We start from the raw sequence: 15,079 nt of genomic DNA, 5'->3' as shown, positions 1-15,079 counted from the left end.
CCAACACTGATCTGGGTTACGTAATTTCAAACACACCCCTGTGAGTGAGTTTCTCTCATTAAGCAATAAGAAATGTATATTTTATCAAAAATAAACATTTAAACTGTATCATAGTTATTTGAATTTGAAATCTCGTGTTGATTGCTAATAATAGTGTCTTTATAGTTTCACTTAATTCACTGTTTTTCAGGCATTGCACTGCTGCAACTTACAGTGGAAACCCAATGCTTTACAGTTTTAAACTAGTTTTATAACCTTTAATAATCAAGCTTGTAATTCATGTTGATTTATTAACACCTGATATCCACAAGAAAGCAACTAATAAATAACAAGGTTAATGTCAACTGCTTGTGTTATGTTCAAGACCTATTTTTTTTTTTTAATTATCTGATGTCAGTGACATTCTTAGGACAAACCTGGTATTTTTGAAGTATTATCAAATGTGCTAGAAGTTATTCAGGTCATGTGCTGCAACAAATCGCCATAAGCTGTATAATAAGGATGTAATCCGCATTCATTTTTTAAATAAAAACCAACACTGTTTTTCATCATGTCAGACTTCAGACTGTTTTTTAAGGTCACATCATTTCTTATTCAAATAAGCCACATCCCAGAGACAGTGCCAAACTACTAGGTTTTGCACATTAGCATTTTTCTGTTCACATTATGCTCATCTTTGTGCCTGGTTACCAGCTTTCTCTGTTATCTTTTTTTACAGTTATATTGACTCAGATTCCAAGTAATTTATCCAACAGTTTATAGCAAAGTGCTGATCCACCCCAGATGTTTGCTTTCAAAATATTTTTGGGGTGCTTCTTCAATACAAAGCTTGTTAATGACCAAACTCTTAAATTGGGCGGCAAACCTTCAAGCTGGAATGTTTATGTTAACAATAAGCAATTATCCCACCAGGTCTGATGCCTTTTTGAAACATATTCCTGGCATAATGCATCATAATAAGCCTATATATTTCAGAAGATTGCTGGTTGGTATAATGCAAGCTTACCATTGCCTCTGGATCGGAGAATGTGCTGTTAAGGTCCACTGTCTCAAGCTGAGCTGGAGGGCTGCAGAAAGTTATGAGACATGAGTGATGTTCATGAGAAGTTTACCAAAGAAAACTGGTGAAAGCTGTGTGTAGCACACACACACAAATAAATAAATAATTTTAAGAAATTCAACATGTTGGTTGTGTGCATATAATGCCTTCAGATGTATTAAAACTAAAATATAAATCATTTTATGTCTTACATTGAGCTTTCCAGTCACTGTGCTCACTGAAAACTTTAGCATAGTTTAATGTGGGCTTTTGTGCAGCTTTATTTGTGATGGGTCAAGACGATTTTTTTAAATTACTGGTTTGATTTTTGATATGAGCAAATTTCTTTAAGCAAAGAATCTTTTCTTATCCCTTAGTCACAGGCTTAAGCTATGTTTCCTTTTCTTTCTCATTCAGTAGTTTTTGTTTTGAAACTTCTTTGAAGTTGCAGTAAGTGTCTTGCGAGATTGCAAAAAAGAACACAAAATTACCACTGAAAAACTGTGCTCAATTAAAGGTTGCACTTTTTTCAGTGTAAGATTGTGCTATTACAAGGAAAGATTAATTTAGCTCAAGGCACTTAAATGTCCAGGAGTGCCAACATTTCTGGAGTGTGCCGGTTATCTGTCCATGACTTACTTGAGTTTAAGAGAGGCGTAGCGGAGTGTAGCTCCTTCAAATGCTTTAAGACTGGGATCTGGGTAAACTGGATAGTCCTTCAAGTCCTGAAGACAAAGGAGAAAAAACAGGAATTGTTGGAGGAAAAGATTGAGTTCTGACAGGTTTTTAAAAAAATGGTTTTGGTTTCCTTTACTTTGTGACAGCTGGCAAACATTTATTTTATTTTATTTTAATTCAGCTTGAGACACATTTTCTCTGTTAGTTGGATATGTTAAAAGCCATGTTCATATATCCAGCAAAAAAAAAAAAAAAAAAGAAAAAAATTATATTGAAAATTTGGCATACTTTTGATGTGGGAGTGGTAGTGCTGAGAACTGGATTGGGAGAGAAGAGGCCTTTGGAGGGTGAGGAGGAGGAAGAGGACGGGGAGGAACCAGACGGAGAAGGGACCGGCTCCACTGAGCTGTCAGATATCAAACTGCTCGGGCGCTGGAAACAAGAAAGAAAAGATGCAACAAAACACAAAGAAGTAATGCATCGAAACAAACTGACATTTATCAAACAGCATCACTATTGTGTAGCTTCAACCAAAAGAACCTTGTGATATGCTACATAAATCTTGAAATATGTTTGAGTCCTTTCCTCTACATGTATAAGTTTGGGTTTCATTAACATTTCAGAAAAAAAAATAAAATTCAAAAAGTACCAAATTAGATAAAACTCAGGTTATTTAACTTTATGTTTTAGATATGACTGAATATTCTTCAGGATTTCTTACTATGGAGCAGGATTCACAGTTTCATCAGTTAAAGTGATTCATTAAGTTCCCATCAGAACATCACCAATACCACCATATTTGTCTGTTTAATTCTGTCTTTCGCCCATTAATATATTAGTTTTACTTCAGACGTTACAGAATGAGCACCTCTACACTTTTTGTTTTGCTAGTCCAGTTTTGGTGAGCTGCGGATTTTTCTTAACTCATGATTTGCAAATGTCTTTAGTACATGATGTCATGATGTTTTCCTATTTCAGATATTTTATCCTGCTTTACAATGTCAGACAGGTTCTGTTTGATTCTACAGATATTGTGAAATTAAATTGATCTTTCCAAAAACTGCATGCAGTTTTTCACATAGCTTTCTCCCTTTAACTATTGAAATCATCGTTTAAACTTTTCATTGTGTAATTCCTATGGTTATAATCGTCTAAAATTAACATTTGTTTGATGCTTAAGAGTTCAGGTGTCTCAAAAAAAAACAAAAAAAACTGAAGAAATGCATAGGGGAGCAAACACTTATTTATAGCATTGTGAATACACAAACACCATAAAATTCACCCTATCATGTCTTGCATCTAGCAGTCCTCTTACCTCATTTGGTAGCTTAAGGGAGTCTTGTGTTTCTTTTTGTGGGTCATGCTCAGAGTCTGGCGCATTGCTAGAAGTGGTATCTTGGTTTCCAGAGGCAACGGGTCGGTCATACTGTGTAGTGCCGGTGGGAACGTGCCAGAAATAGACTTCGGATGAGTCTGAGATCTCCCGCCAGCCTGGGGGCAGATCCCCTTCAGCCCATACATCTGCTGATGGATGACAGGGATATGCAGTTACATATATTACGCATGAGGATATCATCAAAATGTACACAAAGGATCTACGCTCATAGATAAGCTCGATAAGGCCTTGTAATGCAAGTGTTCAGTCAATACAAAACACCACAGATAGAAATAAAAACCCAGAGGATAAATATCGCTAATAGTCTGTGTGTGTTCAGTTTCTGTTGTCATGGCAAAGCCTGAGCTCATAACCCGTGGCAAGGCCCAATAGTCACCAATCAGTCTTGCTTTCTCTCTGTTGGCTTTATGTTACTCTGTATACCCTAATATTAGCGAGATAATACTTTAACATACATGCCAGAAAATCCCCTCCCCTCCAATTCTTCTCTGCTTTTTCACGCCCTTCTCTCTGCAGCATCCTGTTCTATAACACCGTATTTCCTCTCTGCACCATAAGGCTGCTCAAGGGGGCCTTTAAGCCTCCAACATTATTGCTGTAGTACCTTGCTTGGTTAAAGTGCGTCTTTGTAAAATTACAGATCTGTCAAATGGAGGTAGAAGGATATAGAGGAAAGATGGTGCAATTGGGGTATGATTAAAGGAGGAAAAATAAATTAAAATTCTTTAAATAAAAAAATCGGATGAAAGGATAAACATAACAAACCTGTCTCATTTGGGCTCTGTGGAGAGGGTGACTCTTGAGACAGAGTGGTCCAGCTGGAGTCTTCATCCTCTGATGGTGTGTCAGGAGTCAAATCCATTTTCAGGCCCACTTTAGGAAGGCCCGTCTCTGGCGCCGGTTCCTGCAGGGGCGGAGATACCCAATTCTTGGTAGGGGTGCTTTTTTCAGCAGCTCTGGCTTGCTTAGGGGAGAATGGAGGGTATTGTTGCAAAAACTGATTCTCGTTGTTGGGGTGCAACTCCACTTTGATCACCCGGGGCTGGGAGGTTCGAGTTGGCTTTGCAGGACTACGTGGACTAGCTTGCACTTGGGGACACAGCTCTTCTCGAATTGGCGCTGGGGCTTGATTCTGGAGGTGGTTGAGGTTGTCTGACACCCATTCTGGGCTGTTTGCAGAAGAGGAGGAGGTGGAGGAAAGAGGCGCCTCAACCACTACCGGCAGTAGGGGCTGTCTCGGCGTTGGGGTGGGCTCATCTTCCTCCTCATCTTCCTCCACGACAGACTCCACGTTATCCTTTTCCTCGTGACCGTTTTGCTTGCAGTTGGTCTTCTCCTCCTTCTGACTGTCTCTTTCTTTGGCAGGGCTGTCCTGTTCTTTTTCGGATGCAGGCAGCTGCTTCTTCTCCTCTTCCTCTTCCTCCTTCCCCTCTTTGTTTTCCCAACTGGGGTCCAGATCCCAGCATTTGCCGTGGTACTCCAAAAAGCTTTTGGTTCTTCTACGAAACGGAGGAAGCTGAGAGTTGTCCTTCCCAAACTCCAGCCAATCTGAAGTCGGATTATTGAAGAGATCATTGTGAATTTTCTCCACAGTATTTGCCCTGCTCAGCTGTAGCTGCTGGCTCTCAGCTCGCCTCTGCATGTTAGCTCCATTCTTGGCTAGTTTGGGGTTAGTTGTGTTGAAGGAGGAGGAGGATGAAGAAGAGGAAGAGTAGAGGGCAGAACTGGATGAGGACTTGGTTGGGAGTCCTCTTCCTCTGGTTACTGGTTGGTACTTAGAGGACAGAGCAAAGTTGTCACTTATCCCCATGGCACTCCGCACAGTGGTCATGGCATACCTCTGACGGCTCTTGGGCAAAGTGGCCGAGCTCCCGGTTTCCATCGACTCCTTGATGACGTCGCGACCAAGCAGCTGGTTGTAAGATGAGCGAAGACTCAGAGAGGTGGGAGGGGTGGCTGAGGGTGTACTGCGATTTGCCAGACCCCCAGTGGAGGGGGTGGAGCCAGAACGGGAGAGGGGCGGAGTTTGTACTGACATCATGTCTGACTAGAAATACACCGCAAGGATGGAGCTGTTGGGAGATGGAGAGCAACAGAAAGAAAGAAAGCTGTCAACTAAACTGAAGCACACACTTATATACTAGATTAAGATTCTTTTAATAAATAAATTAAAAAAAAATCTAAATTTCATAACAGCAGGTCACAGCTGTCCCAAATTGTGATTGAAAATCGGCCACAACACCTCTTACTGGAGCATCTCTGATTATTAATTCAGTGTCTGATATCACATCTCATTGGCTGCAGCTTAAACAGGCTTCAAAAAGAACACATCAAGACACTACTAAGATCCTGTAGAAAGAGACGAAGAGCTGAGAAATACAGCATCAAAGTCACAACGCTGAAATAGACTCGCATGATGCCCAGAATGACTCAGACTCTCGATCCATTAAATCAGGACTCACTTTCAAAGGGGAAGCTGAGGAGTAAAGCTGGCCTGTGGGGAAGAGAGGTGTCAGGCAGTCCTGCTAACTAGCTGTCTCTTTTATCTCTGGGTGGATCAGCTCTGCGTTGCGGACTAAAGATGGCTTGATAGCAACAAANAGAGTGGTAGAATAATATTNCAATCAAAGGCGTGACACATACAAAATATGGGTTTTGTATGTGGGTTAGTTAGTTACATCACTAACTAACCCACCTGTAACCCCTTTGGAAAAGCAGTCGGGTAAACATGTCTAGACACGCAAACCAAACGGATAAACATCCTGCCACCTAATCACAAACAAACCCGGCTCAAACATTGCTGCAGTCATCACAGCCCTTTTGTCTTAAAGATATGGAAAACTCGAGCACAGCAGATTTTAAAGCATGTCATTATCATGGGAAAAGGGCCGGGGCAGAATTGAAACGAGAGCAGAATATGTAGACGGTGCATTATGCTGCTGCGGGTCCTCTATCTGCACCCGCCCCCCTGGGTGGCGGCCGTGTTGTTCCCGTGAGCCACACAACAACCTGTCAGTGCTGAATCTGTGTTCATCTGCGGGTTTGTGTCTCAAACACAATCAACAGGTTCAAACTACCGGCACCAAGGTTTCCACTGTCACAACAAAACCATTATTGTCATGCTGGATTAAATACCAATTCAGCCAACAGATCAGCTCTTGACTTTAGATGAAAAACATACTTTCCAATGCCATGCAAATGTATTTACAGCCCTTGAACTTTTCCCACATTTTGTCACTTTACAACTTCAAACTTCATTGTTTTAGTTTTTTCAAAATGTGTTACAAATACAAGCCTGTAAATTATGTCAAGTACTTGTATTCTGTTACCTTTACTTCGATTCCTCTGAATACAACCTCGTGTCACCAATTGCCCCCAGAAGTCACCTGATTAACAAATAGTCCCAATCTCTTTTTAATCTAATCTCACTATAAATCTTGCTGTTCTGTGAAAGACTCAGAGGTTGTTTTTTTTTTAGAGATTATTAGAGACCAGACCTGGTATCTGGACCTGGACAGGTCAGGGAGAGATTTAAAGCAAGTTCAGACACAACAAAATCACCCAAGCTTTCAACATCCCATGGAGTCAGGGGTCTCCACCTCTAGTCTTCGAAATTTACTGTGTTGCATGTTTCAGACTCATCCCTGCTCTAACACAGGTCAGAGAATAAATTGATTGAACTGCCCCTTCAGCATGCCATCAAACTTGGCAAATGCCTGCTAATGAGCCATTCATTTGATTCAGGTGTGTAAGAACAGGGACGCATTGAAAAGCCGCAGGACAGTAGATCCCTTGTTAAGTCATCACCTGAAATAGAAAGAGTATGGCTACATTTCAAACCTAAAATGATATGGCAATCCATCTAATCTGACACCCACATAAGAGGAGCATTAATAAAGAAAAAAAAAAACAGCCAACGTGGAGGAGCTGCAGAGATCTACTGTCAAGACAACCATTAGTTTTTCTCTTCACAAACCTGACTTTTATAGAAGTGCGACAAGAAAAAAGAAAGCAATAAGAAGGAGCTTCCTTCCAGCAGTTTACAGGATACATCAAACATGGAACAGTTGGTCTGGTCAGATATGGATACAACTGAACTGCTACTGCCTGCATGGGTGCAGGAAAACTGACACCAGCCTCTCCCTGAACATAGTGTCTCCACAGTAAGAGACATGATGCTGTGGAGGAGCTTTCCTTAACAGGGTTAGGGAAACTGATCAATGTTAATGGGAAAATGGGTCAATCCTGAAATAAAACATGTTAGAGGGCACAAAAGACTTGAAGCTGGGAATGACGGTTCACATTTTAGCAGAACAACAAGCCTAAACATAAAGCCAGACGTATGGATTGGTTTGGATCAAAGCATATTGTTCAGTGAGAATGGCCTACTCAAAGTGGAGACATAAATCTGATTCAGAATATGTGGCAGGATATGAAAATGGATGCAACAGAAAATGAGTGATTTCACAAAGAATAAACAAAAATATATTAGTGTAAAGTTTATAAAATTATTATTCACTATAATTAGAGACTGCAGGCTCTATAACATAATATCTCAGAGGGACTGACAACAAAATGCATGCCAACATTTTTTAATGTAAATTTGAAAATCAAATTTTCTTTCCACTTCACAATTACACAGTATTGTGTGATGGTTGGTCACTTAAAAGCCCAATAAATTATATGTAAGTTTTTGGTGGCAACTTGACAAATTTCTAAAAGTTCTCAAGAGTTTTGGTGAAGTGACATTGTATACAGTAAATTCTACAAACCGATGAAATAAAATGGTTAAAATGTCAATAAAAACTATTGTAGCTTCACGTCGTTACTGATCATGTGGACAAACTGCATCATCAGTCAACACACAAACAGCAGACCTTTCCGCCTGAAACCCTCCCCTCCGCGATGCAGACAGGTCTCTGGTAGTTACGGGCTAAGTGGGGCAGAGACAGGATGCAGGGAGAGGAGGAGAAAGGAGGGTTATTACAGGGAGAAAGGGAGCAGAATGACACAGCAGTTTGCAGGACAGTGGGACACAGTCAACACAAAGAGGCTGTTATGTTTCCTCCAAAGTCGCCCTCAATAAATCTGCTGTGCATCATGCCAGGGGAAGTTAGTCAGGAGATGGAAAGATGTTACCAGCAGAATCTCTGAACATCATCTCAGTCTGAGTTTAAATGCTTTTAAACTGTAACATATATTCGAATTTGAGTTTATAAGGAAATCCCCCCCACCTGTCATGACCTTTCTCACAAATGTACTTGAAAAGACGAAATGCAATATTTTTGACATACATATTCTACCATTGCCTCTATAACTGTGGAGAAAAACATCAGAATCTTCTGTTGATCCCTAATCAATTTGCACACATAAGAGTGTTTTTACCTGAAGATTTTATTAGCTAATTTCAAAAACAGGCTTCCTGGATTAATCATGTCACATTTTAGAGGAAACCAGCTAGTTATGACGCGTCTCCTCCCTCAACTCTGAGCTGCTCTGCTTCTAGGAAAAAGAAGAAGAAGAAGAAATGCAACAGATGAAAGCATAAGCTGGGGAGAAATTGAACTTGCAAAAGTCGATGATGTCATGGGTGGAGTATTCCTGCGCCTGCTTTTCTTGCAGCCTGCGTAAACTCCCTCCTTGACAAACCAGGGACAACCTGATCTAATCTCGCGTACATAAAATGCCAGGAATTAAAAGTAAAGGTGGTGCTGTAGCGAAATCTAGGGTCTAATTTTCAGGGCAGACGCAGCAGATCTTTCGCATCTCTTCTCTCTCTTCAGCCCCATCACCACCGCCGCACTGGGAGGGGAGTGCATCCCAGTTAGAGCATCTATTTACATCCACTCACCGCTTCGCTCAGCTGTCCGCGCCTCCCTTCCCTTCTCACGACGACGAGACACAAAGTAGTGGGCCGGTGTCAAGCGCTGCTTTTAAGTGCCAGTCCTGCCCGTAGCGTTGAGCCGGGCCGCCCGCATCACATCATCCCTCCGCCCTCACCAGCCCCGCGGCTCGCTGCGCTGCTGGCGGCCGAGCTTTGCGCTCTCTCTCTGCGCCAGATGATCCCCGGAGCTGCGCGGCGTGGCGCTGTGGAGCCCTCTCCGTCTCTCTCTCAGCGCAGCCGGCCAATAGGAGCCGCGAACGGAAGACGCTGGGAGCACGAAGCGGAGGGACGCAGCCGTAATAATAAATCTACTGGAGTTAGTTTGCAACTCAGGTAATGAAATCACACATCATCGGGGCTGTTACATCACGCAGCACACTGAACACACACGGCTGCTCTTAAAGAGCCAGGCAAGAATCAAACTATTCTTGTTCCAAGGCTCCAACACATTTTCGTTTTAAGATTTCCACCCTTCTTCAGACCTAATTTACAAAATTGTCAGTAAACATTTTACAGCGTAGATAAAAAGATTTAAAATTAATTTATAGATGAATAGGTGGATGATTGGACACTATAGAAACGGTATTATAAAATAAAAGGTTGTTTACATTAATGCCAAATTGTGAGGCCTAGTTTGTTCATACATTGTCTTCTGGTGCCCATCTCCTGTGGTCATTGGGTGAGAGGCGGGACAGGTCAATAGTCCATCACAGGACAAACAAGCATATGTACTCACTCATAGCAAAATAAAAATTAGAAAGACCAATTAATTGTTTCCATTAATTAAAAATAAAGTCATGTTTTTGAATGCTTTGGGTACATTGGTGTGGGCGCCAAAGTACCCAAAGAGAACCCATGCATGCACAGAGGCTATTTAAGTTTAATCAAATTAGATATCATAGACTTTCACAGAAAGTCAGAAACTCAGTTGGATTTTTAAAAAAGTTTTTTACTTAAAACTGTGCGTTTCACAGAGTAAACATCCTCCTCAAAATTAACACTGGCACAGCTGGTTAACATGGTTGGCAGAGGGGAAAATTCTGAAATGGTTGCTTTACAATAAAAGACACAAAGGTTGTGGCTAGAAATATGACACTGATACAACACAGCGGAGATTAGCATTATTCCTGGTAACTGTAGTTCTTTTGAAGAGATTAATCCTACTTGTGCGGAAGCAGAGAAACCCAACCAAAAGTAATCTGAAGGGTTTTGCACATTAGAGGACAAATAAAGACATTCATAGCCTTAAAAAAACTAAAGCTGTCAGATTGTTTTCTAACCATCTTTCAGACATAAACAAAAAAAAAACACAAACATATTCAGACCTCACAGTATATAGACACAAAACACTGACCCTTTCCTTTCAACGATGCCACATTCAAACTGAAGTACATTCCTTGTGCATGTAGCTTGGCTTTGTTTTCTTCCTATCCTATCCCTACTGTCCACTGGCAAACTCCCCTTTCTGTGCCGGGCGGATGGAGGTGAACACATGTGGAGGATAGTGACGGAGGTTCACACAGGCTGCCGGTGCTCCACGAGTGAGAGAGGAGACTGGACTGGGCACAATGGGCCAGAGAAGAAAGCGGCTGGCGCCAGCTGTCGGCCACAGAGAAGCAGGGAGCTGATCGGATGGAGCGCATTGCTACATCTACATTATCAAGTGTGAGAAAAAAATAAATAAAAACAGCCATTATACATCAACAATGAGAAATACATGTTTCCTATTGATCAGTTGAACCTACCCCCGTATGAATTATCAGGAGGCGTCAGTAGTCTCTTTGCTTGCTTGTTTCCTGCTTGTGCGGCTCGCTTGTAAAACTCCACTGCCATCTTTAAATTCTGCTGCACCTCGATGCCGCTTTCGTAGCACTGACCCAACAAGAACAGAGCCGAGTTGTCCTGAGCACAAAAACAATCAGTTTAAGTTTTATAAGCTTCATTTTGGTCCAGAAATTAACAAACAGGTTTCATGAGTTACTTGCATTGCAGGTACAATTTTAAATGAACCAACACAGTGAAATTCTGCAAGAGTAATAATAAGTAAAAGACAGTTAAAGTATACAAACAAAGCTGAAACAGAAAGTTGTACAAAATCCTAATGAAGTAACATATGTCTGTAGTAAACTTTTCTAATGCACCAGGATGGGGAGGGCAATGTCCCAGTAAAAGCGACTGACAAACAACTACAGTGGAATTATCTAGAAGGGGACTCACTCCACTCTCTGCTGCCATCTTCAGGTACTGAATGGACTTGTGCACATTTTTGGCAGGATGCTGAGAGTAAAAAGAGGCCAGGCAGATCTGGGCCTAAACAACAGAAAAGGAAAAAAAAAGTTGTGTTAAGAAGTTCTTGTCTTATTATATTTATAGAATAATTAAGTCCAGACAAGCTGCCATAATAATAATTAAAAAAAAAATATTCTGTGATCCCAACATTTTTCTTAATTATTCAACCTCATAAGCATAATATGCTTAATTGTGGTGTTTATAATTTCTCTTAGTAAAGTTAGATAACTAAAGATTTTTAAACAATAAAAATATTCTTGAAATTTGGGCTTTTATGAATGCTTTGAAGTTAATTATTTTTTGTTTTTCACAACAGAAAAAGAAAAATCATCTAACCTGCCACAATGGTGTGACTGACCACACATTAAATCAACATAAAATCAAATGAATCAGTTGTCTTAGTTATATTATCTACTGCTGTGCTGCTCTGAAAATGGCATAATTTTAATGAAAAAGTTCAGTAAATCTAAAAGACAAGAGAATAAAGTAAGTTATTCATTAATTACGTAACAGTATTTCAATACTGTAGCTGCAAAGATTATCACATAGAGAGTTTGAACTTTTACAGAATCCCTGTCTTGATTTGTACCTTTGTGAGCCCAGCTGTAGCTGCTTCTTCCAGTAACTTAATGGCTGTGTCCACCTCCTCTGTACTCTGATGCCCCCTGCTGGCCAGCAGCAGCTTTGCATAACGATACTGAGCTTGTTTATGGCCACTGGTGGCCGCAAGCTTGTAGAAGTGAAGAGCCTTACAGAGAAAAGACAAACACTTAAAATATTAAAATCAGGTTCAAAGTGAATAAATTAATATGAAAATAAATACATTAATACACAGACATAGGTTCAGATTAAATGTAATTAAAAATATTAAATTAAATATGACCTGCGTTGGGATAAGTGTCAACTGTAACTAAAAAGAGAAACTAAGGGCTTGAAAAATGGGGGGGATGTTAATAAAACCAAAACAGGTGCACAGGTGTAAGTAACCTTATTGTTTGTTTTTTTAAACAAAACAGTTTTTAAGGAATAGAGGAATGAATGAGCATTAACATCTTTCACATTAATAAAACAAATTCAACTAATGTGATGTATAACAGAGATAAAAACTAATATTTTAATCAGTTTCAGAATGTGCTTCAGCTCTGACTGGACTCTATAATATAGATAACATGTACATTGACTTTGTAATAAATAAGTTTAGGATTTGACACACAACATCCGGTATATTTATATTTTAAGAACTGCATTTCTGGTTTTTCTTATGGTCATCTATGATATAGGCCTGATTTAACTGATATTATAAGAATTGTTGTTTTGGGTTTTTTTTTGCTAATTTTATTGTGTCAATACTTAGCAAGTATCATAAAAATGAACAATGGTCTCACCTTCTCCTTGTCCTTGCTGACTCCTCTTCCCTTCTCATAGCACACCCCAGTGTTAAACTGCGCCTTGTTGTAGCCATGCTGAGCTGAAGCTAGAAAGCAGCAGAAAGCTTCCTCATAGTTTTCTCTCTTGGCACTTTCTAGACCTGTTGCATTCACAGAGAAAGAGAAACAAATGGACAAAGGTTTCCACACATGAAGGTCTGGGTGATATTCTGAGCTGAATTTCTCAGTTAAATCTTTACCAATGATGTTCAGGATTACGGGTACGCTGGTGTCTCCCACACTTCTGAGGTTGTGCGCTGCTTCTGTCAGCCTCTCGTTATCTGACACTTCCTAAAAACACAGACAAAGATAAAGATACAACAATAAAAAATAAGATTTCAACTCGATTGGGTCTGGTAATGAATACTTGAAAAAGACGATCTTTCCAAAGTTTCACCTTGTCTTTGTTATCTGTGCGTTTTTGGTTGATCTCAGTCTGCAGGGGAGAACTCAAATGTGGTTCCTCTGTGTGTCAGAGGCATAAAATGTGTCAAACTCCATCCTCATCAAATTTTGTACAAAAACATCAAGAGTGGCATCATTCTACAGAATCTGACATTAAAGCACAGAACAAACCAGGCGTCAGTGGATCCTTGCCCAAGAGCTCCTCCCGGTGGTCGGAGAGGGAACTGTCAGAAGTCCCACTGCTGTTGCTGCTTTGAGATGGGGACTGATCTTGATTCTGTCCCTCTGGCACAGCCTGGAGACACAAGACATTTCTTCCTCTGGGCAGGACGTCACGTCTTGATACTGCTGACAACAAACAACACTGCTGTGTTGGAATACTGATCACACGAGGGTATAGGAAAAAGGGGTTATGGGATGGAGACTGTTAAACATCTCATGAATTTTGGCAGTGATTTTAATGTAATAATATCAGAGTTTAGTTGGTGTGGGTGTACTACTACAATGGTGCCAGAAAGACTCACAAATTTCCAGCAGGACGCGGTATCCGCATTTCTGCAGGGACGGGGGAGCTGTCAGCGTTCCAGCGCTGGGACTGGGCTCGCTGCCTGAAGAAAACCTGGAGTGGATCCTTCTGCAGATCTGCATAAACAGCACTGCCACCGCTCCCTGTGGAGAAACCCACTGTCACGAGAACATCTCCACTGTCTCTGTGCTAGGAAACCCTGAAAGTATTCCAGAAGTGGTCAGCATTGTGGCACTAAGCTCAGGGGCTTTCACTTCCTGGTTTTACGTTATTTAGTGCGATTAAAATTAGTCCTCTGGTTGCTGATTTCTGTCAAACAGAAAGCCAGACTTTCAGTGTGTACACTTTTTACGTCTTTCTGATAAACTACCACAAGCCAATTACTACAAACTCGATATTGGAACATATATTTTTTAAACACAAACATATCCTTGGGTAATTATTGATATCTAGAGATATCAATCTTTGATTAAGACCTACCCATCCCACAGCATCCAGGGCTGTGTAATTTCGAAGTTCAGCATGAAACTGAAACGTCTTTTCTTTCTTCCTCTTCTTCCCATGATCCTCCTGGGATCTGCATATTAACAGAAGAAAAAAAAAAAAGATACATCTCTTTTTTTTCCATCTCACAGTACACAATGTCGGGAATTTTCAGTTGGAGCTGGCTCGGTTTATTTCTGCTTCCCGTTAACGCTGCTTATACTAAAACACACACGCCGATGATGCTGGCTGATGCAAGCAGCTGAAAATGAGTCTGCATCGATGCAACAGGTTCAAACAGTGGCTAAAGGAGGCTGTATCTGAGGTTTAAATTCATCCAAATCTCATGAATTAAATAACTGTACCAACAGCTTTGGAGAAAAAAAAAATAGAAATGTTTAAACTGCAGAGTTATTATTTTAAAACCAATAATCTTGTTGTAAAAGCATGGACGAAGTGAAAAACTGAAACAGAAGCAATGAAGGGGAAGGCACCTGTTGTCGAAGGAGTGTCGAGAAGTAGAGAGAGCAGCTGAGCCACTGATGACCTCGTCCTCCACATGGTGGTTCTGGGGGAGTCGTAAGGTACCACTGCCATGGGAACGATGGGGTGGTGCAGGGTGGGAGAGGGGGGAAAAAAAAAAAAAAAAAACAGCAAGTTACTCAGTTAAACTCAAATATCCAAGTTTTCATTTTATAGATAAACAGCTTATTAAATCCCCAGAGCTACAACATGCACTTTGTAGTCCTAAATAATAAAACTACAAACATGGCTCTGGAAGCCATTAAAGCTACAATTATGTAACTTTTACAAAAATATGTATTTCTGTGAAAAGATCGATCTCCTCCTCCTCCTCCTTCCTGAGCTGCCATTGCTATGTGCAGAAATATACCATTCACGGTAAAAGTTGCAGAGCCAGGAGGAGTGCGAAAAATACTTAGACTGCTAAAAT

The 15,079-nt window shown here is 40.6% G+C and overlaps 2 protein-coding genes across 2 annotated transcripts; both read right to left on the bottom strand.

The window, feature by feature from the left end:
• Window positions 1-1,006: 1,006 nt before the first annotated feature.
• LOC106963813 (amyloid beta A4 precursor protein-binding family B member 2-like) lies at window positions 1,007-9,344 on the bottom strand (the record flags this gene model as incomplete). Its single annotated transcript, XM_015058912.1, has 6 exons — window positions 8,965-9,344; window positions 3,879-5,185; window positions 3,033-3,241; window positions 2,006-2,149; window positions 1,679-1,764; window positions 1,007-1,067 (listed from the first exon to the last, which is right to left on the bottom strand). Coding segments are annotated over exons 2-6 (1,776 nt in total), but the record flags the coding sequence as incomplete, so codon positions are not given.
• Window positions 9,345-9,925: 581 nt separating this feature from the next.
• Window positions 9,926-14,755, bottom strand: LOC106963812 (death ligand signal enhancer-like; the record flags this gene model as incomplete). The annotated part of the gene is made up of 12 exons (XM_015058911.1): window positions 9,926-10,272; window positions 10,309-10,648; window positions 10,743-10,899; window positions 11,215-11,307; window positions 11,876-12,034; window positions 12,672-12,814; window positions 12,914-13,004; window positions 13,111-13,178; window positions 13,290-13,466; window positions 13,643-13,787; window positions 14,125-14,221; window positions 14,622-14,755. Coding segments are annotated over 11 exons (1,488 nt in total), but the record flags the coding sequence as incomplete, so codon positions are not given.
• Window positions 14,756-15,079: the final 324 nt, after the last annotated feature.

Source organism: Poecilia latipinna, unplaced genomic scaffold (assembly GCF_001443285.1).
Source record: "Poecilia latipinna isolate Pla-1442-1.1 unplaced genomic scaffold, P_latipinna-1.0 Scaffold1584, whole genome shotgun sequence".
Taxonomy (NCBI): domain Eukaryota; kingdom Metazoa; phylum Chordata; class Actinopteri; order Cyprinodontiformes; family Poeciliidae; genus Poecilia; species Poecilia latipinna.
The sequence above is the reverse complement of the archived record's forward strand: the minus strand, read 5'-3'. Positions and strand labels throughout refer to the sequence as shown.